Here is a 27,035-nt window from a genome sequence, read left to right on the forward strand (position 1 = left end):
TAATATATATATATATATATATACTGTATATATATATATATAATTATTTTACTGTTTTGATCAAACAGTTCTTTTATTATTAATATATACTTAATTATACAATTGTATAAACTCTTATTTTCATTATTCATATATACAGTGGGTACGGAAAGTATTCAGACCCCCTTAAATTTTTCACTCTTTGTTATATTGCAGCCATTTGCTAAAATCACTTAAGTTAATTTTTTTTCCTCATTAATGTACACACAGCACCCCATATTGACTACAAAAACACAAACACATTTACATATATCTGACTAAATAAGACCGTGAATGAGTTTATGTTTCTATATTTAAGTGGTTATGATATACAAATGCAAGTGAAATTTGAGAGTAAATAATGACTTCATTTTTTGTCTGTCACAAAAATATATAAATAAATGACAATCTATAATATATTATCATTTTCTGTATTGGTCAAACTGTTCTTTTTTGTATTTTTTTGGTTCTTTGTACACTTATTTTTCATGTTAATAATAATAATAATAATTACAAAAATAATAATAATATTAATCATCATCATCATCATTTTATATGAATTATTGGTATTGAAAAGCGAATAAAAATTGTAGGGTTACAAAAAATGTTTAGGATTATTATTATTATATGGACTTTTTTGGCCATTGCCCCCTGATCTCCTGATATTAGCAACAGATATTAGACTGGGAAACACAGCCATCCACTTATTTTCAACATGGAGTCACTCACCCTTCCAATGGACTCAGCGATGGACTCCACCATGCCGCCCACCATCCCGCCCTCACTGGCCGCTTCGTTTAAGGTCACCATGATGTCATCAACTGCCTCCTTCATCAACTGGGCAGCTTCAGCTATGGCATCATGGGTGTGGGTCGCCTACAAGAACAAAAAAAATAGTGGCTGATGGGATAAAGATGGCCAACGTAGACCCATTAGCACCACTTCAGCAACATACAAATAATAAAAGTCTGTTCTTTCTAACCAGAAGCTCTGGGAATGTGCCGTCAAATGCTACAGGTGGCAAACCTGCAGGTGGTTTCAGAACATGAAGCTTTTTTCATAAAAATGCCCCATGTGTTGTTGTTATTTCCATGTGTCATACCTTAGGGTTTCCTCCGCCCTCTTTGGCAGCGTAGAGCATCTGTAGAGCAGATTCAAACAGCGTTTTGGTTTGATCCAGTATGTTCATCTGCTGCTGGTGGTCGGCATGTTTAGACGCCAGTCCCACCGACGCCACAATCACTGGCTCGAAGTAGCTCGCTAACTGAGTCACCTTGGAAAAAAAAAAACACGTTAAGACAATCTGGCATGCAAACATACAGTTTCCTGTGTATATTTCAGGTAAGAGTGATATATAGAGTGAACTCATACAACTTCTTCATTTTCCAGCTATTTATTCGACAAGCTGACAAACACTACAGACAGGAGGCATCAATCTTGCTGCAACAAACAAAGCCGGGTTTAATTAAAACCGGTTTAGACACATTTTTCAAACATGCTGTCATATGTATTTTTAGACATGCTGTCATATGTTTATTCGAGTGGCACTGTGTGATTTGCACAAAAAAGACGTAATATATGAAAGTATGAAGAAGGACGAGGTTGTTGATCCAGGAACATTTCGTATTTGGCCAATCAAGGATTTGCTGCAGAGGCAACATTATTTGCACTTCCACGTTTAAAGGGGTCATATGATGCGATTTCAATTTTTCCTTTCTCTTTGGAGTGTTACAAGCTCTTGGTGCATAAAGAAGATCTGTAAAGTTGCAAAGACTAAAGTCTCAAATCCAAAGAGATATTCTTTATAAAAGTTAAGAGTCAACCACGCCTACCTAAAACGCCTCGTTCTAACACGCCCCCACATATCTACGTCGCTCTGTGGGAAGATTTGCATAACGCCGCCCAAATGTTCACGCAAAGAAAGAAGGCGTAAATTTTATTCTCGCTGTAGTTTTGTTGTTTCCGCCGCCATGTCATAAAGACGCTGTGTGCTTCGTTGTAAAAGCGAAACTACTTTGTTTGGTCTTCCAAAAGAGGACGATATCTGCTTCGTCATGCCTGGAGCTGATCCGTGCTGGTTGCTGAGTAAATACTACAACTTTGCGCTGTCGATCGCGGGATCGGCTTTCACAGTGGACGAAGCGGAGTCCAGCCCGGAGTCGTCACATGTCCTTCCGGACGCTCCTTCGTCGAAATCGCCGGGCCGCGCCATTCTCAAGCCCGCCGCCTCTGCTCACTCTAGCCCGCCGGCCGTTCCTCACTTTATCCCCCGGCCTCTGCTCACTGTAGGCCGCCGCCGCTCACTCTAGGCCACAACGCACTTGATAGCTGGCCAATCACAGCACACCTCGCTTTTTCAGACCGATGAGCTTTGTAAAAATCGACGCGTTTCAGAAAGGCGGGGCATAGAGGAGGAACAATAATGTACAGTATGTGGAAAATAATGTGTAAACCGCATAAACACATTTCATTACACCAAATACACCAAATACTGTTCTTTTTAGCAGCATCATATGACCCCTTTAAAGTGTCTCCGTTACCTTGTGTCCAAGCTGAGCCGCTTCCCCTCGCGCTGCAGTGGAGATGGGGTCAATGAGGTGGCCGATCTCCTGCACGGTGGACGTCAGCTGCTCCTGTAAAGCCTAATGGGAGCAGAGTCACATTAGCATTACCTCAAACGCTAATGCTAACATTCATAATAGCAAAATAATACTAGCACGAAGGTTAAAGTGGGTATATAATATGAAAAATATCAATTTGCTCTTTTGAAATCAAAGTGTGACCTCTTTCTAAAGACCAAGTTTCAAAAAAATGTTTCAACTATTAACGTTAACATATGACTAGCCACATTTACATAGCAATGCCTGTTTTCCACAACTTGGTCCACTGGGATTTGAACAGTACATAGAGGTTAGCCAATCAAAATAGATCTTATTTACAGTATATATTCTTATAGGGGGTAACATTTTAGTGGAGGAACCAATTCTCACTATTAACTAGTTGCTTATCAGCATGCATATTACTAGCATATTGGCTGTTTTTAGTAATACTTGTTATGAAGTGCATATCGATGCCTTATTTTGCATTAGATATTTTAGATCCCTTAAACATACCCCATACCTAAATTTGGCAACTACCTTACTAATTATTAATACACAGCAAATTAGGAGTTTACTGAGGCAAAAGTTGCAGGTAATAGTTAGTTACTAGTTAGAATTGAACCTGAAACTAAAGTGTGACTTTTAAGACACAGTATCAAATTCTTAAACTATTAAAGGTACAATAAACTTGCTTGATTCCGAAGGTGGATATGGTCATAAAAACTATATTAAAATATATAGTTAAGATATTAAAAGGAAAAAGGAACAAAATTGCCCTCTTTAACAATATTACTAACATTAACACCAGCAATGTTTTTTTAACAAACTAAAACACACAATTATTAATCCCCAAAAGGCATTTTGTTACAAATCATAAAAGGGCTGTTATTGTTAAATAAAACTAAAACTATTAAAAATTGGTTTTGTTTATTGAAATAAAGTTGGAAAAAAAAATACAAATATTTGATGAAAAACTTCAACTTGAAAAAAATGACAAATGTTTCTACGTTGAAAACTGAAAACTGAAAGTTTTACATACGAAAAAAAATAATAAAAATGACAAAAGCACAAAATTACTAAAACGCAAACTAAAATGAAAATGAAAACTGACAATAAATAAAAATAAAGCTACTTCAAATTATTAATATTATATAAGTATATAAATAATTCTAAAATAACACTAAATCTCTGATATGGAGAACTGGGGGTGCCACTTAAAAATAAAATTAATCAAGTATTGATTTATTCATTAATTTAGAAAAGTAAAGAAATTACTTGGCAAATTGGCAAATAAATTGACTTTTAAAAAAAAGTTTATTTAATGGTTTAAAAATGTAGTTCAATGCAACAATAAAATAATACATGAATAACAAATTATTAAATGCAACATTTTATAGGTGTGTGTCTTAAAATCCAGTCGAAAGTTCATTAGATGCTCCCACATTTGAACTGTCCAATTTTTTTTAACAATATGGCTTTTTTTAAACGCATATAGAAAAGCAGTGTATAGCATTTATAAAATGCTATTTAAATGAACTATTTATGAAATAAATAGATGTATGTCTATTTATTTGTTGAATTTGTAGTTTAAGAATTTTATGTACTTACATTTTAATTAGTACATAAATACATTTGATGATTAATTTCATTTTTAATCTTTTTTTAAGCAGCACTCCTAGTCCTCCATAGATTCATAACGCTTGATGTCACAACACAAGCTGTTGTAGACCTAATAGAAAGTAACAGTGCACCAGAGCAACATTAAAGAAACGTAATGTTACTATAGAGTGATGGCAGGTTTTGACACAGACAGGTGTTTTATTGGTTTACCTCCAGAGAGATGTCATCTCTGCGGGGCAGACTCTGACCCACTGCGGCGAGGGACACCTGCTCGATGTCCCTGATGCTCTTGTTGATGCTGTTGATGGACTGGTCACACTCCCGCTGCCCAGGGGCCTTGTCCCTGTCACATCAGAGGAGACGAGGTTGCTACAGGGTTGCCGTGGGGTGCTTTTCAGCTTAATTGAATTCGATTTTTCAACTCAATCCAGATATTGTACATTACAGTTTCATAAAACAGGAGTCAGTGCAGACGTAGGTGTTTTTGCTCACACACACACACACACACACACACACAGAGGGCTGGCTGAGCTCCAGTTCTGATTGGTTGATCTGGGAGGACAGTGTGTGGAGGGCAGCCAGATGGGCAGCGAGCCGAGCCCATCTATTTTTGTTAAATAAGTAATTTATTGAAACTGCTACACTGGGAACTGTTTTCTATGTAAAATGTAATGTATTCCTGTGATGCAAAGCTGAATTTTCAGCATCATTACTCCAGTCTTCATTGTCACATAATCCTTCAGAAATCATTCTGATTTGCTGCTCAGGAAACATTTTTTTATTATTATCAATGTCGAAAACTGTTGTGCTGCTTAAAATGTTTGTAGAAACCATGATACATTCGTTTTTCAAGATTCTTTGATGAACAGAAAGTTCAAAAGAACAGCATTTATTTGAAATAGAAATCTTTGGAACATTATAAATGTCATTACTGCCTTCCTTCCTGAATAAAACATTTTTATGTTCAATAAAGGAAATCTTACTGACGCCAAACTTTTAAACAGTAGTGTGTCTAATAAAAACTAGGTCTAAACGAAATATTACACATATTAGGAAACAGACACAAAATAATAAATAAACACATACTGTATTTATTAAATATACTGTATATTTAAATGTGTACTAAATCTAACACACAGGTGAAATTGTTAAATAATTATTGTGACAGTTTTGTGTGTTTATACATTGATTTGCTTAACTGTTTATGTTTCAATTTAATATAATAATTATTCTGTATTCATTGGCTTTCCCTGGTTTTCCATTTCACTGCTTGTTGGTGATATTACATCCCCCTGGAGCTGTAATGAGGGGAACAGACTCTGTGCGCGGGAAGATTTGAGAAGAGAACGAGAGCGTGTGTGAGGAATGAACAGCTGCTACTGTTAATAACGCTTGCTCTTCAGTTATTTAATACAAGTTTAAATTAAACCTCATCTTTATTATTTATCACCTGATGGAGACTGAAGCCGCAAGCTTTTCACATTCACCAAACCGCTGAATCAGGTGTTTATTTGCATGATGCTGACCTGATGGACGTGATGAGGCTCTTGATGGAGTCCGACACGGTGCGGGAATGGCCTGCCAGGATGGACCAGGTGGGCGGGTCTTTGGGGTTAAGGATGAGCGAGCGGGCGGTCTCTAATAAGTGGGTGGAGCTGTCCAGCATTGAACGGGCTGAGCGAAGGATCGGCTCCTGGGCTGCTGAACCCTGGGATTGAAAACAATTTAGTTTACAGTGTTTTTAATTATTTCATTCTTAAAGTCACATAAAAATGTGAGTACCGCATATAAAGGGAAAATAATGTTGTAAATATTTACAAAATATTAAAAAGTTATTATAAAATTATAATAAAAGTTTGTAATTTAAAAAAGAAATGTATTTATGATATTCATAATACATAATACATTTAAAAAAAATTTTTTTAAATTTCAATATTTTTTATTATATTACCCATCCATCAAAAAACAGAACATCAAATGCAAAAATGTGATGAATCACCAAAAATGTTTGAATGTTGATACAAACACACTTTCAGTCCTAAATAATTCTATTAACAACTAACAAGATGTTAAAAACATGCAAGAAGCTGCTGTAAGAACAGAACTAAACTCCCACAAACCCCAGAAACAGACTGAGGTGATAAAATTGTCAGGGACTTGTGTTTAAAAAAAAAAAATGTTGCAAAACTCCCATCCACACTCACTGATCTTTTAGACTTCCTGTGAGGAAGTCCAGTGTCAAACAGTCAGTGAACGGAGAGAAACCACTTTGTTTTGGCACAAAATTAAGGCAATATTTCAAAGACAGAGGAGTCATCTAGTTATTCACGAAGTCAGTGTAGGCACATTTTACAAAGAAATACAGTACACGTGAAGTGAAAATTAACCATGTGTGCTAAATTGAAAATTTTTCATTTTAGACAAAATATTGGCAGTTACTTTGGAACCATTGTGACTAATGGTACAAAAATAGACAAACAAATCAACCTTTGCTTGTCTCTGAGCAACCCACACTAGTGGTGTTTCTTTCCTGAATGAATCAGTGTTTCTGAATGAATTGCTTGAGTGAATAATTCCATAATTCACTCTTAAAACAGACACTTGTTTCGCTTCTAAATGAATCAGTCCTTTTTAACAAATTATTTGAATAAATGATTCAATCACTCACTCAAAAACACAGTCACTTGATTAATTGATGAATGAGTAAGTGGAATAGGTTGAGTAAATGATTCAATGACTCACTCATATAGACAGTCAATTGTTTTGTTCCTAAATGAATCAGTGCTTTTAATCAAACTGGTTAAGTGAACAGTTCTATGACTCACTAATAAAGACGGGCTGCGTCTGAAATCACATACTTCCCTACTATACTGTAGGCGAAAAATGTGAAAGTAGTAATTTGTCCGAAATCACAATATTCATAAAACAGAAGGCCTACTACATCTGGCGATTATCTGAGAATATTTGTGAATGGCAGTAAAGCAATGCAACTGATGCTCACATGACAAAGAAAACATGATGGATGTAGCACATACAGATTATGTTCACACTACACACATTCATACTATATAGAACATACTTTATGTTTGCAAAGCAATTACTTATTTAAAAAAAAAAGTACCTACTCAGAGAGTATCTGATTTCAGACACAACCAGTCACTTGTTTTGTTCCTGAAAGAATCAGTGCTTTTGAATGAATTGGTTGAGTTGATTTAACGACTCACTCAGAAAAACAGTCACTTGTTTCGTTCCTGAACGTATCAGTGTTTTTGAACAAATCAGTTGAGTAAATGATTAAATGATTCATTCAAAGACAGTCATTTGTTTTGTTCCTGAACGAATCAGTGCTTTTGAACAAATCGGTTGAGTAAATGATTCAATAGCCACGTATACATGCACACTTTTTTTGTCATTCCGATTAAAATCATTCCGATTGAAAGATTCGGTGGACTGTTTACATGAGACATTATCTAATCTGAATGACAACAAATACAAATCACCAGAGGAAAAAAACGCCTGCGTTAATAGCTGCTTGTGCTTGCTATAAACGGACGAATATTTGAATCCCTTGCGTTCATTCGAGCGTTCAGTCATGTGACATTCACATTCATAGAAATTATACGCCCGTCTTCTATCGGACCACACACAGAACCAAACTGATTTCTCGTTTGCAGTTTCTAATAACTAAGTTGCACAGATATATCTATCAGATAAAATAATAAACACAATATAGCTTGATCTCAGCCAGCTGATCAACACACATCATCATATCGCCATAATTTCTAAATGTTAAAGCATTGAGGGATAAAATAACAGTACGGCCCTCTGTAACGCAGCTCTGAAATGAATTGTGTTGTGATACTAAGAAGTTTTACTGTACTTAAATAGAACAAATAAACTATTTCTTACCAAGAGTTGCTGAACAATAAATCAAAGGAGCGTTGCTTTATGAACACAGAGAGTGATCGCAACGAGCTATATCACAAATAACATTTCCAAGCGTGTTTTCATACATTATTCATGGCGTGAGCACTTATAAATTCAAGCAGATTGGAAATTATGAATCTGTAATAAATAAATACAAATGACAAAGGCAAATTTTGGTCAAGTTGTTTATTTTCATTGAGCTATACTCTCACCATTGTGTTGTTTCAAGCTGAAAAGCTGAAAATTACGGTTAATTTCAGATCCGTTTTCCACTCCGGTCAAGAGAGCATATATGGCAGTTCATTACGCAGCAAGCGTTCTTAATTCTAATGTGTTTATAACGGTATAATTTAAATTTTAACATCTACCTCCACTATTTCCCAGTCTATACTGTAGTGTCGGTGTTCCCAAATTCCAGAATGCCGCAAAGTAATCGGTTTAATGCATGTTTACTTGGCAGGATTTCAATTTTGTTCGGTTTATAGAAAGGTTTATCCCACCCCTCTCCAACCGATTACAATTTCATTCGGTTTGGACATTTTTATTCTGATTGAGGTGTTTACATGGAGCATTTTTATTCGAATTGGACTTTTAAATTGATTACAATGCTCCACGTAAACGCACCTACTGATACACTCATAAAGTGACTGTTTCTGAATGAATCAATGTTTTTGATCAAATCGGCTGTAACCTGCAGAAAGATTCACTATTACACAGTTTGTCTGGAATGCCCAAAAAATACAAATCCTAACCCCAGAGCATTGTTTTGGCATTTTTCGAATTGTCTGTCCTCTTGATTTGGTTCAAGATTTAAAATTTGGCTCTAAAAATTCAGTGGAATGAGTACCCACACACTCACACAAAAAATAATAAATGAAATATTGTGGTATTCAGTATTTCATCACCTCATGGCTTATCTGCGCAGGGATGCTGGCAAACTCAGGGTTGGAGGCAAAGGTGGAGAGATTATCCACAGCTTCTATCAGCGGGGTCGTGGCCACTCGGCATCTCTCGCGGTTCTCATCGGAGAAATCCCCATCCAAGGCCTGAGAAACACAGCAGAGAGATCACATCTGCTGAAACACTTCAATCCTCACGCATAAATAAAGCTTTATCAATGCTTATAAGGTTGCAAATGGTCAGACAAGCTCAAGTTCTTCATGCTAATGCACACGATTCAATCAATTATCAATTACTTTGGTACCAAATGATCTTTTGGTAATTAATTGAAGGCTGTACCTTTATAGTTTTGACAAGGTTAGCCGTGGTATTGGCGACCTCTTTGGCTGACTGCACGAAATGTCTCCGGGCTACAGGATTGGCTGTTTTGGAAGACGCCAGACGACAGGCGTTGCAAAGAGCCGAGGTGTGCTTTGCAACAATGGTAGCTGCTGACAAAACCTACACAAACAAAAAGATGAGGAAATGCAAGCCACAGAGATTCAAAAACCACAAAAAGCCAATCAGGATATGGCCAGACAAGTAAAAAATAAAAATGAAACTTGATACTAAAGAGCCAGTCACCTGGGATGGGCTGCTGGCCGGGTCCACCAGATTCTGGCAGGCCATCTGAATCGCCTGATTGGCTCTTGCAAACTGGATGGGATCGACCAATCCCTGATGACCCGACTGGCTGTTGGGGTCTGAGACTCCTACCAAATAAGAGGCCTGACGAAAAATAAAGGCATGTTGAACTAGTAAATTCAACATGAAACCAAAATGTATGTGTTTATTTACTTACTTAATATTATTATATTATATTAACTGTTATATTTATTATTTAATATTAGATTATATTATTTATTTCCCTTGTTGTGCAAGATTAATTTGTGTAGTGTACATTATTACAATAAATATTTATTATTACTTTTACATTCACATTTTTTTCCTTTTCTCCACTTCCGAAACGAAAGATAAAACCAATGCAGTGGGCAGAAAAAATAAATATTAACCAATTAACCAACCACGATAAATTACTTTTGTTTCTTTAATCCATTATTTTCTTTATTTATTTCTTTATTTTTTACATGTTTTAATTAATATATTCATATTTATTATATTCATAATTATTACATTACATTATATATGACCAATTTTTCTTAATTAATTTGTGCACTTAACATTATTAAAAAAAAAAATTCTAATACTACTCCAAAATGAACTTTTTTTCACCTAAAATCATCTCTGCTGACAAAATCAATGCACTGTAGACAGTAAAATATATATAAAATATAAAAAAACATATATAACCAATAGCAGCATAACTATGTTTTGAATCTTTTAATTTAATATTTTCTTTCTTTATTATTATATTATATTCTAATTTACTGATGAATAAAAACAAGCCCTGTCCTACATTATTTCCCTCTAACTATTCAGTTACCCTCAAAAATGTCACCAAAAGCTAAATGTGTTGCAAAAGCATTTTCAAGTTGTCGATTAAATCAAATGGTGTTGATAAAAGTTAGCTATTGAATTTTTTAATTGCATTTCTAAAGCATAATGTTTCAAATGCATTGTGGGAGCAGCCTCAGAGAGTATCAGGCTAAAAGCTCACCTGTCCCGCAGCCTCAGTCAACCCACACAGCGCTTTGGACGCCACACCCACACAATCCCCGAACGCTGGCACGTTTCCCGTCTTACAATGCTGTGAGATTCCAGCCATGGACTCCCCGAGAACCTGTTCAGTCAGACGGCGAGATGTGTAAACATTTGGAACGAACAAATTTCTTTAGAGAATTCAGGAATGTTGTGATGGATTCTTTACCTTGGAATTCTCCATAACGCTCTCAATGCAGTCAAAATAAGAGAGATCGCTGACCGGCTCATTGGGATTGTCCAACATTCCTCGAACAGCCTGTGTGTTCGTGGGAGAGGAAAGGTTAATGCACCTTAAGATTGTTGAGCATGCCTGTTGCTTTGAGATATTTGAGATATTTCTAACTTACAGTATATCAAAGAATTTCAAGGCTCATAAATGTAATAAAAAGCACACCACCAAATACCTCAGAAAATGAACAAAAAGCATTGTGTTTGGGGCAGAAACAACCCATTTCAAAATGATTACACAGGTTTGGACATAAATTATAATCATTCACAGACCCCAAATCATCATCGTTGGCTCTACTTGAGTACATGATTGACCTGTGGCTAAGGCCAAATATGATATAATGTTGATCTTATATGAATAAGACAACCAGAGAAGACCTAACGAAACAAAGAGGCCCTCATCTTGCTTATTTCATACTGTTTGTCGAAATATATGTGAAAAAATTCAAAACATACACACACACAAAAAAAACATATATATGTATATATATATATATATACATATATATGTTTTTTTTCAGGATTCTTTGAAAAATAAGAAGTTTAAAAGAACAGCATTTATTTGAAATAGATTTTTTTGTAACGTTATACATGCCTTTACTTTCACTTTTGATCAATTTCATGTGTTCTTGCTGAATAAAAATAATAACTTCCTTAAAATCTTACTAGTGTACCTAGAGATATATGCTATTTTATTTGTTTATTTATAAAGTTTTTTAGTTTGAACTTGTGATGTATCTTACTCCAGGCAAGAAATATTCCTCTGAGACCCATCATCTCGCGTTCATTTGGGGAGATTGAGCTCCCCAAAGACTGAAATCCAAGAATTGCCTCTGGGGGTAAGAAAAATAAACTTTAAAAAATATGTTCTGACAATAAATCATATTTTCTCCATAAATATATCTCGTTTCAAAGATGTTTAGATGCTTTCACTTGAAAACAAGACAAAAATATCGATTAAGAAAGGGATTTTGTTCGTTTATTTATTTTTTGCCACGTACAGATGCCTGGTCTGCGGGTGTGATTAGTGTACCAGGCTGATGTGTGTGGTAAATGTCTGAGATGAATCCAGCCATGAAATTGATCTGGGCTTTTGAGTGTTGCACTTGTCTTAAAGGGAATAGACTACAGGATATTACTGAAGCAATGAGAAGTAGCCAACCTGTCAGCTGGAGCGACGAGACAAAAACATTAAAACCCATTATAAACGAGGCATTTGTTGCATCCAGTGGATACATAATTACTGATTATAATGACTTACAACTTAACCACTGATTTCTAGTTGTAATGACTTACAACTTAACCACTGATTTCTAGTTGTGAGCAGCCTCAGAGAGTATCAGGCTAAAAGCTCACCTGTCCCGCAGCCTCAGTCAACCCACACAGCGCTTTGGACGCCACACCCACACAATCCCCGAACGCTGGCACGTTTCCCGTCTTACAATGCTGTGAGATTCCAGCCATGGACTCCCCGAGAACCTGTTCAGTCAGACGGCGAGATGTGTAAACATTTGGAACGAACAAATTTCTTTAGAGAATTCAGGAATGTTGTGATGGATTCTTTACCTTGGAATTCTCCATAACGCTCTCAATGCAGTCAAAATAAGAGAGATCGCTGACCGGCTCATTGGGATTGTCCAACATTCCTCGAACAGCCTGTGTGTTCGTGGGAGAGGGAAAGGTTAATGCACCTTAAGATGTTGAGCATGCCTGTTGCTTTGAGATATTTGAGATATTTCTAACTTACAGTATATCAAAGAATTTCAAGGCTCATAAATGTAATAAAAAGCACACCACCAAATACCTCAGAAAATGAACAAAAAGCATTGTGTTTGGGGCAGAAACAACCCATTTCAAAATGATTACACAGGTTTGGACATAAATTATAATCATTCACAGACCCCAAATAATCATTGTTGGCTCTACTTTAACACACAACTGACCTGTGGCTGGTATATTTGAATGTTTCACAAAGGCATCACACAAAATGCTGTTTTTAATCAACAAATAAGGCCAAATATGATCTAACGTTGATCTTATTTATATAAGACCACCATAGAAGACCTAACGGGAAAAAAACAGGCCCTCATCTTGTTTATTTCATACTGTTTGTTGAAATATATGTGAAAAAATGTAAAATTTTATTCAAAATATGAATATAAATTATGAATATATACATGTGCATATATATATGTTGTAATATTCATATATGTATGTTTATAAGAAAGCAATTAATTATTTTCCTTTACATTCATAGAAGTACAAAACCATCATAATTTCATCAATACTCATCTCAAATATACAGTGGGTACGGAAAGTATTCAGACCCCCTTAAATTTTTCACTCTTTGTTATATTGCAGCCATTTGCTAAAATCATTTAAGTTAATTTTTTTTCCTCATTAATGTACACACAGCACCCCATATTGACAGAAAAACACAGAATTGTTGACATTTTTGCAGATATATTAAAAAAGAAAAACTGAAATATCAAATGGTCCTAAGTATTCAGACCCTTTACTCAGTATTTAGTAGAAGCACCGGATAAAACTTTGTAAGATTAAGTGTGTGTGTTCAAGTACCTCGAGTTCTCGTAGAGCGTTATCACACTCGTTTTGTCCTGGTGCCTGCTGGGTACACAGTGTGATGAGTTGATTAATGCTCTCTGTGACCGCTCTGAAACACAGAAAATCACACACAGTCAGAATGACACAAAAAGCTCCTTCAAAGACTTCACTTATCAAATCTATTTTTCTCATTGAGCTTTCACTCCCTAAATGTAGGAAGGAGGCACTAACATTGAGGTCTTACAAATTTATCAGAATCATGACAAAACAAGGTTTTGTTACACTCATATGAGCCAAGATTTGAGTGAGTGTATGTGTGTGTTGGAGTGTATGTGTGTCAGTCTGCTCTCGCTTTCATTAAGGAAACTAAATCAATCTAGCTCAAAACCCTCAGGAGCAGCTGCTTTCTTGTGGTACCTGAGAGGATTCTACAGTACTCTCTCTCTCTCGCTCTCACACACACACACACACACACACAGAATTCTTTTTCATCAGGATAGGTATTTTCCACTGACTTCTATTGTTTTTATATTGAGCTAATAATATTTTCTATCCCCTAATTCTGGCCATAAATGTAACTCAAGCCCAAAACAATTCTCCTTTTTTTCTTCCGATTTTCCTCATGACATTATTTATTATCTATAATGTCATATCAATAATGCTGTATAATTACGCTTGTGTGGGGGACGTTGGACAAAACACACAAACCTGACACACTAACAAACAGCAGCAAAGTCAATAACAAAACCACAAACAAAAACTCTCACATACATGTAATCCAAGCAAAACATTTTAACCAACAAATCACTCACACCCAAACAAAACACACCCACAAATTAACAAACAAAACTCAAACACTAACAAAACATGCACACACACAAACATACACAATAACAATACTCAAACACTAACAAACATACACTAGCAACAAAACACACATTAACACAAACATACTCACACAATCACAAACAAACACACAAACAAAAACACTCACATTCAAGAAAATCCAAACAACAAATCAACAAACATACAAGCTAACACACACACACACACACACACAAACACATACACATACACATGTACAAGCAAAAATAAGCCCACACATAAACAAAATGTAAACATTAACAAACAAAACATGCACAATAGAAACAAAAGAATACTCACACGGTAACAAACAACTTAAATAATTACAAAACACACACACAATAACAAAACTCTCCCTCACACAATAATAAACACAAACATACTCACACAACAACAAATATAACGGTTGCATTTTATTTTATAGTACGTGTACTTACATGTACTTACAATGTACTTACAGTGTACTTACCCAAGAAAGTACTGGTAATATAAGGTAAGTACATGGGGTAGGGTTAGGATTTGGGGTAGGTTCAGGGTTAGTACCTAGTTATTGTAATTATTACAATAAGTACATAGTATGTACATGAGGAACAGGACTGTAAAATAAAGTGCTACCAATATAACAAACACAAATATGCCAGCACAATAACAAACAAATCTCAAACACTAACAAACAAATATACTCACACACTAACAATACTCACACACACTAACAAACACAAACATACACAATAACAAAACTCACATAAAATGCACACTAACAAACCTACTCATACAATAACAAACAAAACTCACCCTAACAATCACAAACACGCTCACACAATCAAACACACATAAGCAAAAACAAACTTTCACTAACAAAACATTTACTCAAACACTCATACATAATCAAACAAAATGCACTAACAAACATACACACTCACATATATACAAACACTTGAAAACTAACAAACAAAAACAGATAAACAAACACACTCTCCAAACATGTATGCTTGACCATAGTAATGTGTATTTATTTGTTTTCCTCAAGGTGACATTTGGTAGACAGAACATAGACAATTCAATTTTAAGGACTAATGCTCACTATTAAAGGTAGGGTAGGCAATTTCAGAAAGGCTAGCGATAGCAAGCTAGCTTTGATCCCCACCTTCCCTGCATAATGACTCTGCAAAGCCACGCCTCCTCCAAAACACGCCCGCAGGCAGACCAGAGAATAACCAGCGAAACGATGAGAGACGGCTTTGGTGGGGGATTGAATGCAACGCTGTCAGATTACCTCATGTCTCATTCACACGTGAGAAAACATTACAGAACAAAGCGCATAATATTACAATAATAGCGCCTTTCACTCTCGCTGGAACGCACTGATGACGTATCATCTCTGCGCAAAAAGGGTGCGCAGAGGTATGCAAATACATATTTTGACAGGCAGGCAGAACATTTTGATTGAACGAACATTTTATGATCCTACGCATCCACAGACGATATAAATACATATAAGTTTAGACCACTTTACTTGGTGTTTGCTATCGGGATGTGAAGAGACTTTCAACCAGCATAAAAAATGTTTTTGAACCAAATCACCTACCCTGCCTTTAACTAGTTTATTAGCATGCATACTGTATTACTATCATATTAGCTGTTTATTAGTACTTATAAAACACATATTAATGCCTTTTCTGCATGACCATATTTTAGATCCCTTAACCCTACCTAGGGCTGCACAATTAATCAAATTTCTAATCGCGATTACAATTATGGATGTCACAATTACGTAATCGTTCAAAGTGGCAATTAATCGTTCAAAGTCCACTTATGTTATTCTGCACGCTTAAGATATGTTTTTTTCTTTCTACATGTTATCTTAAGAGTTTTTCCATTGTTTTAGTTTTAGTATAACATTATAATACCATTCATATTTTTACTTTTTTTATAATTTAAAGAAGAAACCAATCCAATGTATAGTTGACATTTGAGGCTTAATACTATAGAAAAGCACTAAAGGTTTTTCAGTTAGAGTGTTTTATGCTTGTTTATTTTCATATAAAAATACAGCATGCAGTTGCATCAAACAATGGTATAAACATTTGTAAATTGTGATAATCTGAATTAATAATCGCAATTACAATTTCAAGGGAATAATCGACAATTATGATTTTTGTCATAATCGTGCAGCCCTAACCCTACCCCATACCTAAACTTAACAACTACCTTACTAACTATTAAAAAGCGTTAAGAGTTTATTAAAAATTAAGAGTTTACTGAGGCAAAAGTCGTAGTTAATAGTGAGAATTGGTCCCTAAACTAAAGTATGGCCATTTTTATATACAGTTAGTTATATTTAATATAACCTGACCATAATTCACACCATTACAGAAAACTTTCTGCATTATTACAATTAAAAAAACAAACAAACAAACAAAACGGTAACATTTTAGTATAGGGACCAATTCTCACTTTTAACTAGTTGCTTATTAGCATGCCTATTATTAACATATTGGCTGTTTATTAGTTCTTATAAAGCACATATTCTGCATGACCATATTCTATATCCCTAATCCTACCAAATACCTAAACTTAACAACTACCTTACTAACTGTTAATAAGCAGCAAATTAGAAGTTTATTGAGGCAAAAGCCATAGTTAATGGTTTGTTAATAGCGAGAATTGGACCTTAAAATAAAGTGTGACCAACAAAATTAATTTACATTGTTTAATAAATGAGGCCCCCAAAGGTTTTGGTTAAAATATGGTTAGCTAGGCATGCTCTCACACACTCATACACACAGTTTCTCATTTTGCAAAAACATTCAGCTGAATAGCTAATTTTTTGTCGTTGGCCAGCAGGCTGCCCCTCAGGTTGACTGGTTAATGATCACTAAACTCTCTCTAGACTGCCGAATGAAGCTCATTCCTACCGTGCCGCAGCTGCGAGGAGGTTCTTGGCATTTGCCGCCCCTGGATCAATGGAGAGGGACTTGGCGGCCAACAGCAGCTTGCTGGATGCCATAGAGATGTTCTTCAGGTTGCCAACCACCTGAATCTGGTCATCTTTGGACTATGGAAACAAAAGACGGCAGCTCAGCCAGCAGTCAAACTATGTTGTTCTTCAACTTTATTTCAGCAGAAAAATGTGCAGTGTTCTTTGAATACAGGTTATATTTTATGGTTACAAAATTTAAAGTGATAGGTTACCTAAAAATATCACTACTCTCATTTCGTTTTAAACCCATATGACTGACTTACTTCTAAGGATCACATACTCGTCACTTTTCTATGGAAGCTTGTTTCTGCCACGGAATAAAAACAAAGGTAATTTCGACTTTTTATTTCACAATTCTAACTTTACTTCTTGCAATTCTGTTATAAACTCAGAATTTTAAGATGTAAACTCAGAATTGTGAGGAAAAACAGTAAAAACTGCAAAATGTAAACTTGCTTGTAATACTTTTCCATGCAAGTATAAATGGGGAAGCTTTCAAACTTCAAAAAGGATGCAAAATACCATAAAAGTATCATAAATGTGGTCCATACGGCTTACTTAAGCAACATATTTCACGTCTTCTGTAGACATATGACAGCTTTGTGTGCAGAACAGACCAAAACAGGTGGTAAACCATTGTCTGCCTTTCAAGGCATTGTAGGCCTACTGAATATATATTATATGATTCCACATAATTAATATTCATGACCCAAGCTGATTCACTGTAAAAAATCTAAAAGTTGAGAAAACTTAAGTTTAAGGCAACCAGCTTCAGGAGATTTTTGAGCTTTTTCAACTTGTTTTTGTATAAACTGAAAACAACAAGTTGAGAAAACTCAAAAATCTCCTGAAGCTGGTTGCCTTAAACTTTTACACTTTCTCAACTTTTGATTTTTTTTTACAGTGTTTGCTTTTCTAATTTTGCCCTTAAAAAGAGCAAACCGTGGCTCTTATTTTACATGTCATTTCGATGGGCATTAGTCTCAAAGAGCTAGACTATCTGCTGATGGCTTCTGGCCTGTTCTGTCCAGCCAGACCTCTGTGTCCCGCACTATCCCTCAGTCATCCTTTAATGGGCATGTCACGCTCCATCAACCCCTCTGCTCGCCCGTCTCTCCAAATGAATCAACAAAACATGCAGAACCAGAACATCATCAAAGATTTAATTAGGGTGGAGCATCTTCATGCTCTCTGGAACAATTATGTGCCTGAGTGAATTAGATGTGAGGCGCTAATTAACAAATGAATCATTTTAGAAAATGTGATGGCCATTTGTTTTTTCTCTTTGGTTAGTTGTTTAACATATATACTGTGTATACTACCTTTCAAAAGTTGATTTTATTTTTAAAGAAAGTAATAGTTATTCAGCAAGGATGCATTCAATTCTAAAAGTACTGTCACTTTTGTTACAAAAAATTATATTTTAAATAAATGCTGCTCTTTGAATCAAAGAATTAAAAAAAAATGTTTCATGTTTCCACAAAATATTAAGCAGCACAACTGTTTTCAACATTGATAACAATCAGAAATGTTTCTTGAGCATCAAATCAGCATATTAGAATGGTTTCTGAAGGATCATGTGACACTGAAGACTGGAGTAATGATGCTGAAAATTCAGCTTTGCATGGCAGGAATAAATTACATTTTAAAATATATTCAAATAGAAAACACTTATTTTAAATTGCAATAATATTTTAACTGTATTTTTAAACATAAATGCAACCTTGGTGAGCATAAGTAACTTCTTTCAAAAACATCTTACATCTTTTGAACAATAGTATACATGTGTACATGAAAATTTTTCATTGTTGTGCAAAGCAACAAATTCAAGGATTTTGGACCTAATCTAGCTGTTTAATAAACCTGGCATTGTGTATTATGAATATTGTTAGCTCTTTGAAGAGTTGTTTGGTTCCTCTTTTGTAAGTCGCTTTAGATAAAAGCGTCTGCTAAATGCATAAATGTAAATGGACCAATCAGATTTCTCCGTGGGCGGAGCATGTTAAGAACCATCTCTCAGCTCTAAGAGGGCGCTGAAACTGTACCTGAGTGTGTCCGGCCATCTCGATGCCAGCATCTAAAAACTCGTCAAAGTCTTGGCTGAACTTCCCGGAAGCCACAGCCAGCTGGCTGCTGCTCCCACGTGTAGACTGCACCACATCTCCGGCTGAATGATTGAGCTCCGCTGCCGTGTGGTTCAGGTCAGTCTGGGCCTCTTGGAAGGATTTGGAGCATGGAGGAAGCTGGAAAAAGTTAGGGTTGATCACTGTTGGGCCTTATTCATGAAACATGATCAGATGGAATTTCTGTGAACAGCATTTATAAATTGCGACAATTTATGTAATAACATTTTTCGGATCATTTACACAGTTTTATGTTTAGACTCACTAGTAGCTACACAGAACCGACAAAAAAACGTACATTTTCCACAAGCAATTTTTTACTGGCTTCGCCAATGCTCCTGAGAGCCATGTCCACATCCTTCTGTCCAGGTAAGCAGTTCACACAGTTATTCAGAGAGTGAGAGACAGCCTTCGCCACCTGAAAAACACCAACAAACACACACATTCCCACCAATAACTCTACAAAGGCCCGGAGAGATGTGGCGTGAATCTAAAATTCAAATCAGCCCCTCGGCACAACAGAGAAATCCGTGTCCCTAATTTATGCCACTGTCACAGACATATGCCAAGCAATATGTTTGCATCCCAAAGGAACCTGTGCGAATCAGGAGGCACGCTGGTGCCTTCCAGAAAAAGGGTGCGCCGAGAAACAGAGAGACAATAGAAAATAGCTCAGTTTATTGGAGATAATTGCCAAGAGGGAGCTGATGGGAGATTGATCTGGTTTTAACACAGTAGCTGAAGAAGACAAAAACTATTCTGGCTTCATATAAAGACGAATAAATACTTTTTTTGGATAACTATGTAACCAAACTTCTACTTTAGCTTCTACTTGTCATTGAATAAATGTTCTCGCAGATGGGTGGACATCTGTCGTTATTTGCGAGTTGTTTAATGGTGGAATGCATGTAATGTGCGTCGTCCTACCTGTGCTAATCTCTGCTGGCTCTCTGCATCACCAGGGCACACTAGGGCTTGGTGGGCTTCGTGGATTAGCATGGCCGAGCCCTCCATCACGTGACAGGCAGAGTCCAGCATGGCCGCTGCAGCTTGGGGCTCCACAGTACTCGCTGCCACTCCCCTCGCGGCCTGGGCCAACGTCCTTAGAGCTTGAGCGGTTTCCCTTGCTGCCACACCTGCCGCAAACACACACACACAAATGTAAGCAATTGAAAATATATATTATAACTGGTATATGGACCAGGACGATTAATTGGACAATTTTTGGCATTCTGAGGTTATATCTATCACAGTAATCTAACAATATAATCATCAGACCAATTAATAGGCCAATATTTGCAATTTTGAGATTATATTTATTACAATGATCTACCGATATAACAGACCGATTAATTGGCCAATATTTGGCATTCTTAGATTATATCTATCACAGTGGTCTACCAATATAATCAACAGACTGATTAATCAACCAATATTTGCCATTTTGAGATTATATCTATTACAATGATCTACCAATATAACAGTCAGACTGATTATTTGGACGATATTTGGCATTCTGAGATTAAATCACTGTGATCTACCAATAAAACAGACTTAGTAATTAGAGAGCATTTGACAATCTGAGATTATATCCATCACAGGGATCTACTGATATAACAGTCAGACCAATTAACTGGACAATATTTGAGATTCTGCTATTATATCTATTACAGTGATCTACCGATATAACAGCTAGACCGATTAATCGGATAATATTTGCAATATTTCTGAGATTATATCAGTGATCAACCAATATATTAACAAGACTATACTTGGTATTCTGAGATTATATTTATTTTAGCAATTGGGCAATTTATCACCAATTAATCAGTCAATATGCATCAACCAGACTGAACGATTTTGAGATTATATTTATCATAGTGATTGACCAATATATTGGTTAGTCTGATTAATCTGCATAAATTTGCCATTTAATATTATATCTTTCTAGCATATTGATCGACCAATATATCAGCCAATATTTAACACTGTGACATTATATCTATCTCAGTGATTAGCTGATTTATTGACTAGAGTGATAAGTCATTGAATTTGGCAATTATTGGCTGATTAATCTGCCAGTATCTGACATTATGAGATTATTTTGATCATAATGATCAACCAATATATTGATCAGATCATTTAATCTATGATATCTGTCATTAGGAGATTATGTAGGATATCAGACCGAATCAGACAATCTAAGATTTGGTCAAAACATGGTTGAAACATTAGGAGCACAATTATCAGTGTTCTGATAAACTGGGCAGACTACACTGATATCTAGCAATCTGAGAATATATTTATCATAGCAATCGAACAATATATAACTGGACAATAATTGGAAAATATTTGGCATTCTGAGATTATGTCTATCAGTTATCGACCGATATATCGGCCAGATAATAAATTATATTTGACATTCTGATATTATATTTACCATAGCGATCACAGGATATATCACTCTGAACAATTAATCGGCTGATTTTTGATAGTATGAGATTCTGTGGTTGAGGAGAGACCCCCCCACATGATTGTAAAGCGCTTTGGGTGTACAACAATACACAATAAAGCGCTATATAAATGCATCATTTTATTCATTCATATCTATTACAATAACTGACTGGACAAATCCGATTAATTGGCCGATATTTGGCATTATATCGGTCTATCATTGTAAAAGACTGAGATTATGTGCATCATTTGATAACGATGTCTGCTTGGCCTAATTAATCTTCAGAGTGTTTGTTTTTAAAGAGAAAATGTGGCAAATAAATAGTTTTGCCAATTTGTATGATTTTTTTGGTTTCATTTTTGGATTCCATTATAGCATTATAAATGGTGTTCAACCACATTCTTCTCTTAATTATCAACACTGGTATCAGTCATCAAAAACACATATATTTTTTTTTTTACCTTATTTTTACATTTACTGACCGACTGCAATACACTGTAATGCAAAATGAGGGACATTTTTGAAGCACCCAGTCCAAATGTCTTGCTCCAAATAAAGTTTTATGCCTCATTTTGGCTCATGGTTGACTCAGAATGCCCCTGCTGTTCCAGTAAATGAGTGTGGAAAGAAAATAAGGCGCCATATGGGATCTGGCCTTTACTTATAGAACAGAAAGCAAAAAAAAAAAAAGGGAAGGGCCAATGCAGGCAAATTGCATCAAATTGCATTATCCAGCCAAGTAGAGCCCAATTGCTGATGGTATGTTAAATCTAGTGAAAATAAGATTAATGAGGGATGGGGGTTAGTTATACCCTTGGCTTGAGAAGCTGCAGGAGCCGGAGTGGAAGAGGGGGGATTTGTTCGAGCATGCCATTAAAATCTGTCTTCAGAAGCTCTCCTGAGAGCAGCGATCCAGCCAGACAGAGTGAAAAATTGATGGGTGGTGCAGGTAAGTTACAGCATCGCTCTCCTCTCAGTTTTCATGCCTTTAATTTGGAAGAAGCAGCTTTGTTGGGAAAACTCAGCCAGCTTACAAGCATCTCGTAGATGCATGAAATATTAATCGTAGATGAATTTAGATATTTCTGCAAATGTCTCTGTTTTTGTTGCAAAAGATACTTGATAATAAAAACCTGGATGAATAACTACTTTTTGTTTAGCTCAACTGGTAGAGAATTTCACTAGGGATGCCAAGGTCTTGGGTTCGATTATCTTGAATGCATTGTAAATTGCTTGAGGAGCGTTTATTTAAATTTGTATTCAAATAGTACATCATTCGTTTTAACGTTATTTACAAAAAACAAGACATGTTCATGGATCAACATTTGCTGTTTGTGTTCTACCAAACAATCAAGGACTTAACCCAAAATTCAAAGGGTAATGATTGGTTGATGGGACGTTAATCCAGGAACGTGTCCTACTTGTGTAAATCCTGTTGTTATACTGCACGTTTCATATTCAGGATAGATATATTCTCCTGAAATATTGTGTTTCATATGCTGAAAAGCAACATAAGTCATCTCACCAGTATAATGTTCGTTGCCCTGGGCGGCACAGGTCAATAACTGGGCCATGGAGGAGCCCACAGCTTTAGATGTACTTCCGAGATCCTGAGCGCACTTCTCCAACTACAGACACAAGTGTGAAGAAGTAACGGTGAGGACTACTGCTAACAAGTCTGATGATTTAGTTTTATGTGATAAATTTCACCTACCGATTCTCCAGGTAGCGGTTTGAGTTGTCCTTCCAGTGTGGCCATTTTAGCATCTTGTAGTTCACTCTTGAGAGTCTGAACAGCACTGAGAGCCGAGTCGATCTCCAGAGGACCACACGCCTCATGAGCCTATGAAACAATACACAAAGATAACAAACAAACAAACATTTACAGCCAACTTCTGTGAAAAAAGCTCCATTGTCCATACACCTTAGACAGGGTAGTGCCATTTTCTATTTTTGACAGGACTGAACACAAAGCTCTGAGGGACTGAAGTGCAGTGCGTTTAGTGGATTCTACTGTTGTTTAACAATATATCAATTGTTCAGCTGATAAATGTCTTTCTGAAAAAAAAAAAAAAAACCTCCAGTAGTTAAAAACCTCATAAAACAGTTTTGAAAGTGAGTTGCGTAAAATTACGTCATCTAGGACCTTTATACAGTGCCATTGTTAAGACTGTAAGTCTATTTGTTTTCATCCTTGTTCATTTCAATATGGCGTCTAAGTCTATTATCAATAGTGTAGAGATTCTTTCACAACTTAAAACAATTTTAATGACTGTCTGTCGCACTCATGAAAAGTTCCCAAATTTTAACGACTGTCTGTCGCACTCATGAAAAGTTCCTATTTGCGCAGATTCCCACTGAAATTCAACTGTGAAAATTTGCGGAAAATGTGACCACACCTTAAATAATGAGAAAACTATAATTTCTGTCCAAACTGTCCCTTTAAAACATGAGTAATGGAAGGATGAATCTCTACGCCTGATTATTATTACAATATGCTTCAGTATTTAAAGGTGTTTTGGATCTACTAGGAGGCAGTGAACTGTGGGCACCTTCTGTGCAGCTGTGCGCAGCTCTGCCAGGCAGGTGGCCAGGTTCTTGGCACACTGACCAAGTTGCATCGCAGCTGCCTGGTCGGTTACCGTCGGAACGGCCGCTTTAGCAGACATCACCATTTTGCTTCCCGGCTGTTTGGAGACAGAAACAATGTGAGGATCATTTAAACGTCAAATCAGAGGCTGCTAAACAAACACAGAATGTGCTTTTTACCTGCAGGAAACTCTGGCTGGCGATGATAAGGGCGAGTTGGGCACCAAGATCTTCCGGGTAGGCCTGACTGCCCCTCATTCCCTGTACTAGTTGTGGGATATGGTCGGCCACTGCCTGAAGAGCATCCACAAATCCACAGTCGGAATAGTTTCATTCAAATTCAAAAATCCTGAACTAACCAGAACAGAACTACCCACAATACCTTGCAGCTGAACACGAGCTGCTGATGTGACATGGTGTTCTTATTGGATGCAGCTGCATTCTGGGCGGCGGCAATGGTTTGCGTAGCTGCGGCTGCGGCCTGCTTAGCTGCATTCTGTTCCAAACAAATAACAATAATGAATTACAGCTTCAATAATTACTAACACAGCAAATAACAAACGTGGAAACAGTGGCGGTCTATTACATCTGGTTGGGCTGCACAATTTGGAGAAGAAAAAAAAAACCTAATAGCAATTTAAAAATAAAAATAAAAATTGTGATTAAAAAAAAAATGTAGGACAGCACTATTTGACCAAAAATGCTGTGAATATATATACATATGACAATTCAACAACAACAACAACAACAATAATAAATATATTGCTACAACTACTATTTTATATAAATACAAATATAAATATTTATTTAGTAATAATAATAATAATATATAAATAAAAATAAGAAATATTATTGCTATATTACATTGTAAATAAAAAAATATAAAAATTATAATATTTTTTACAATACATTTTAAATAATTTTTTCTTTATTTATTAGTTATTATTAATATTATTATTATTTTACTACTACTATTACTAAATAAAAATAGTAAATAAAACTATTGTAATATTTCAATGTAAAATAAAAAAACAAGCATTTAAGAACATAATAATAATAATAATAATTTTATATTTAAACCAACTGTAAAATTACAATACCTAATTTCTTCATGTTCAATGTATGCACTTGTTCAGTATATTTATATATTTTTTATTTATATAATTAAATTGCAGTCTTTGCGACTTGATAATCACACTAAGCAATATTGCGATTTTGGTTTTATTTCAATTAACTGTGCTGCCCTAACATTTGGCATCACTCTGCACCGGGTTAGATGTAGTGTTAACCATACAAAGACCCGACTGTTCTGAGTGAATTTCATTACAGGTTCAGCAAGGATTGTAGAGCATTTGGGATGTTTCTGGCGATGTCCATCATAAAAGGATTTTTCAAAATCCAGTGGCAGCATGCTACACTTTAGAAGTAAGAGCAAAAGAAGGCGAGCAACAAGAAAAAGATTCTTTGTTTTATGAAAGAATATTCCATGTGTGAGGAAGGATGATAGATGGAACAGACAGATAAAAAGAACCTCAAGAACGAAGCCATTTTTGTTGATGGGAAGAGACCAAACAGAACCAGAACGCTGGATTCCACTGACTGAAACTGTCGGCCAATGGAAAAATACCCGCTATGGAAACTAGACTGCTACCACATACAGGCTGATAAAAAGCCACCTCTTCCTTGCTAATATGAGTTTTGACCTAAACAGACACAAAACTGGGGATGGATGCTGTTGAGCTTAAAAATGGGCTTGCACAGTAATCCATTTTTACATTTTATTAGCGTCCTCCACACCACTATAATTTAGTATGTTAAAACTGTGTGATTCAAGGCAGGATCAAACACAGAGCGGACACTGAATGGGAGGTGGCATAATACATGTCCTCACCTCCAGTCGGTGAATGAGTTTCTTTTTGATGGCATTCTGAGCGGCTGCGTTGGTGGCGACCCGTAACCCTTCAGCAGCCTCTCGCAGCCTCTGCTGCTGGTCTTCATTTTCTGGGTATGCAGCAGCACCCTGCACAAAAACAACACAGGTACTAGGTTAGTTTTATGTACCGTACCTACACTGTAAAAAAAAATACTGTAAAATTTACGGTAAAAAAACGGCAGCTGTGGTTGCCTGAATTTTACCGTAAAAAATACGGTAGCAATGTTTTAAGTTTTACGGTTTTAACTTAAATTTACAGTTAAATACCGTAATTTCATTAACTGATATGATGTTAACACATCAACCTCATTGAAGTACTGAAATCTGTTTTGTACCTTTGTTCTGTGAATTGGTTTTAATAGCAGTCTACATTACTGTATATGTGTTGTTAACAGTGTTGGGGAAAGTTACTTTTAAAAGTAATGCATTACAATATTGCATTACTCCATAAAAAAGTAACTAATTACGTTACTTAGTTACTTTTTATGGAAAGTAATGCATTACGTTACTTTTGCGTTACTTTTTAAAT

At 35.9% G+C, this 27,035-nt stretch overlaps 1 protein-coding gene across 1 annotated transcript in view; it reads right to left on the reverse strand.

Annotated features, from left to right (window-relative positions):
* The window catches only part of LOC107712503 (talin-2-like), a 166,930-nt gene that overhangs the window by 16,135 nt on the left and 123,760 nt on the right, over positions 1 to 27,035 (reverse strand). The window contains exons 21-41 of the mRNA XM_016517773.1: positions 26,465 to 26,593; positions 24,956 to 25,069; positions 24,754 to 24,867; positions 24,537 to 24,671; positions 23,699 to 23,827; positions 23,510 to 23,612; positions 20,457 to 20,665; positions 19,828 to 19,947; positions 19,452 to 19,649; positions 17,342 to 17,481; positions 13,575 to 13,668; positions 12,561 to 12,650; positions 12,351 to 12,473; positions 9,690 to 9,833; positions 9,405 to 9,566; positions 9,071 to 9,211; positions 5,765 to 5,946; positions 4,449 to 4,581; positions 2,559 to 2,660; positions 1,121 to 1,291; positions 748 to 894 (exon numbers count right to left, since the gene is read on the reverse strand). Coding sequence (XP_016373259.1) covers positions 748 to 894; positions 1,121 to 1,291; positions 2,559 to 2,660; positions 4,449 to 4,581; positions 5,765 to 5,946; positions 9,071 to 9,211; positions 9,405 to 9,566; positions 9,690 to 9,833; positions 12,351 to 12,473; positions 12,561 to 12,650; positions 13,575 to 13,668; positions 17,342 to 17,481; positions 19,452 to 19,649; positions 19,828 to 19,947; positions 20,457 to 20,665; positions 23,510 to 23,612; positions 23,699 to 23,827; positions 24,537 to 24,671; positions 24,754 to 24,867; positions 24,956 to 25,069; positions 26,465 to 26,593 — 2,880 coding nt within the window. The remainder of the gene's footprint in view (positions 1 to 747; positions 895 to 1,120; positions 1,292 to 2,558; positions 2,661 to 4,448; positions 4,582 to 5,764; positions 5,947 to 9,070; positions 9,212 to 9,404; positions 9,567 to 9,689; positions 9,834 to 12,350; positions 12,474 to 12,560; positions 12,651 to 13,574; positions 13,669 to 17,341; positions 17,482 to 19,451; positions 19,650 to 19,827; positions 19,948 to 20,456; positions 20,666 to 23,509; positions 23,613 to 23,698; positions 23,828 to 24,536; positions 24,672 to 24,753; positions 24,868 to 24,955; positions 25,070 to 26,464; positions 26,594 to 27,035) is intronic.

This window comes from Sinocyclocheilus rhinocerous, unplaced genomic scaffold (genome assembly GCF_001515625.1).
Source record: "Sinocyclocheilus rhinocerous isolate Xijiao unplaced genomic scaffold, SAMN03320098_v1.1 scaffold1259, whole genome shotgun sequence".
In the NCBI taxonomy this organism is placed as follows: domain Eukaryota; kingdom Metazoa; phylum Chordata; class Actinopteri; order Cypriniformes; family Cyprinidae; genus Sinocyclocheilus; species Sinocyclocheilus rhinocerous.